The sequence below is a fragment of the Palaemon carinicauda genome, chromosome 20 (assembly GCF_036898095.1).
Source record: "Palaemon carinicauda isolate YSFRI2023 chromosome 20, ASM3689809v2, whole genome shotgun sequence".
Classification (NCBI taxonomy): domain Eukaryota; kingdom Metazoa; phylum Arthropoda; class Malacostraca; order Decapoda; family Palaemonidae; genus Palaemon; species Palaemon carinicauda.
In genome coordinates, this window is record NC_090744.1 from 26357543 (window position 1) to 26360042 (window position 2500).

Below are 2500 nucleotides of genomic sequence, written 5' to 3' on the forward strand. Positions count from 1 at the left end.
ATCCAACATTTCTCAAAATTTCTCAACATTAAACTGCCAGTTATAATTTGGAATTAACCATCGTATTTCTATGGTGAATGCTATTAGTGCAACTGTAGAATGTTATGCATTTAAATAGTTTCATTTTATGTACATTTAATGATTCACAGATTGTTCTGATATCTGCGTTATATACGTTAATAGTGAATAACTTCACTAACAAGCTGATAACTCGTCATTTTAGATATACTCGTTAAGGGAAATTTGCTTCCACTCTCGATGTCACTTTGAAAACCTATCTTCTTTCTCGTGACAGTTCTTTACCCGAAAGCAGGAGAGCAAGTTGTGTTTTAACTCGGCGCAGTAGAACCGGCTAAGTATTGTGTTTATTGCCGTTGTATTAATTTCATTTTACTTTTGAGGTTTGTAATTTGTGTATTTGCGTGTGCTCGCGTTAGAGCTTCTGGGTAACGAGTAATTTGCTCGTTGTCTCTGATGGTGTTTCAGTTGTCATATGTTTTATTTATATGTAAGAATGCATTTCACGATTCTTTTTTTTTATCTTTTTATCGTCGTGAGTTCCAAATTGCCTTATATACCTGACTTCCGGTCCACGGAATCAACAGTTTTAATAAGAGCATTTTAGTAAAATATTTCCTATGTATATCATTAAATTAAAATGGGTTTTTGGTTAAGTATACCCGTAAAGAAGGCATTTTTATGTGTAATAATTTCACATTTTTTTTTTATCTTCTTATCGTCGTGAGTTCCAAATAGCATTGTATACCTAACTTCCGGTCCACGTAATCAACATTTTTAATGAGCATTTTAGTAAAATATTTCTTGAGATGAATGTCGATAAATTAAAATGGATTTTTTTTTAAATATTCCCGCAATGTAAGACAATAGGTTTCAATTTTCATTAGTACTTCATATTAATGTCTAAACTGCCCGTAGGCCAATTATACTAGAAGCATATTCATGACTCTGTTATTAACTTTTCCCTGTGTACTTTACCTCCACATATATGTCATAGCTAATAGGTTTAGATTTCTACCTCTTGACGTTTCCAGTATATTGTTTTTGTAATTAATACATCCTTCAATGGAGTCCTTATTTTTTCTTATGTGGTACATCATCGGCTTTTGATGAGAGTAGTCAGTTATTATAGACGTAAAATTTAGTTTGGTTTTTTTTTCGTTGACGGTTTTTTATGGGTCTTTTTTCATTGACCTCGTTTTCGATGACCCTTTTTTATGGGTAATTTTTACGTTGACCCTTTTTTTTTTCATTGACCCTCTTTAGTGTTTTTCGTTGATCCTTTATTCATTGACCCTTTTTTCGTTGACCTTTTTCTTGATGGGCCTTTTTTTCGTTGACCTTATTCTCGATGGGCCTTTTTTTTACCTTTTTCTTGATGGGCCTGTTTTTTCATTGACCTTATTTTCGATGGGCCCTTTTTTCTTTTACCTTTTTCTCGATGGGCCTTTTTTCGTTGGGCCTTTTTTTCGTTGACCTTTTTCTTGATGGGCCTTTTTTCGTTGAGCTTTTTCTCGATGGGCCTTTTTTTTCGTTTAGCTTTTTCTCGATGGGCCTTGTTTTTGTTGACCTTTTTCTCGGTGGGTCTTTTTCGTTGACCTTTTTCTCGGTGGGTCTTTTTCGTTGACCTTTTTCTTGGTGGGAGTTTTTTCGTTGACCTTTTTCTCGATGGGCCTTTTTTTCGTTGACCTTTTTCTCGATGGGCCTTTTTTTCGTTGACCTTTTTCTCGATGGGCCTTTTTTCGTTGACTTTTACTCGATGGGCCTTTTTTCGTTGACACTTTTTCTCGATGGGCCTTTTTTCGTTGACACTTTTTCTCGATTGGCCTTTTTTCGTTGACACTTTTTCTCGATGGGCCTTTTTTCGTTGAGCTTTTTTCGTTGACCTTTTTCTCGGTGGGCCTTTTTTCGTTGACCTTTTTCTCGGTGGGCCTTTTTTTGTTGACCTTTTTCTCGATGGGCCTTGTTTTTTGTTGACCTTTTTCTCGATGGGCCTTGTTTTTTGTTGACCTTTTTCTCGATGGGCCTTGTTTTTTGTTGACCTTTTTCTCGATGGGCCTTTTTTTGTTGACTTTTTTCTTGATGGGCCTTTTTTGTTAACCTTTTTCTCGATGGGCCTTTTTTGTTGACCTTTTTGCTGATGGACCTTTTTTGTTGACCTTTTTCTCGATGGGCCTTTTTGTTGTTGACCTTTTTCTCTATGGACCTTTTTTTCGTTGACCTTTTTCTCGATGGGCCTTTTTTCGTTTACCTTTTTCTCGGTGGGCCTTTTTCCGTTGACCCTGTATTACGATGGACCTTTTTTCGTTGACCCTTTATTACGATGGACCTTTTTTCGTTGACCCTTTATTACGATGGACCTTTTTACGTTGACCCTTTTTTCGTTGACCCTTTATTACGATGGACCTTTTTTCGTTGACCCTTTATTACGATGGACCTTTTTTCGTTGACCCTTTATTACGATGGACCTTTTTTCGTTGAC

At 36.0% G+C, this 2500-nt stretch overlaps 2 protein-coding genes across 2 annotated transcripts in view; one reads left to right on the forward strand and one right to left on the reverse strand.

Annotated features, from left to right (window-relative positions):
- Nucleotides 1–2500, reverse strand: part of LOC137659704 (axoneme-associated protein mst101(1)-like) — a 165728-nt gene that overhangs the window by 149401 nt on the left and 13827 nt on the right. The window contains exon 2 of the mRNA XM_068394525.1: nucleotides 1450–2300. Within this exon, the coding sequence (XP_068250626.1) occupies nucleotides 1450–2300 (851 nt within the window). The remainder of the gene's footprint in view (nucleotides 1–1449; nucleotides 2301–2500) is intronic.
- The window catches only part of LOC137660225 (beta-1,3-galactosyltransferase 5-like), a 91799-nt gene continuing 89618 nt past the window's right edge, over nucleotides 320–2500 (forward strand). The window contains exon 1 of the mRNA XM_068394947.1: nucleotides 320–356. The gene's annotated coding sequence lies outside the window, so the exon portion shown is untranslated. The remainder of the gene's footprint in view (nucleotides 357–2500) is intronic.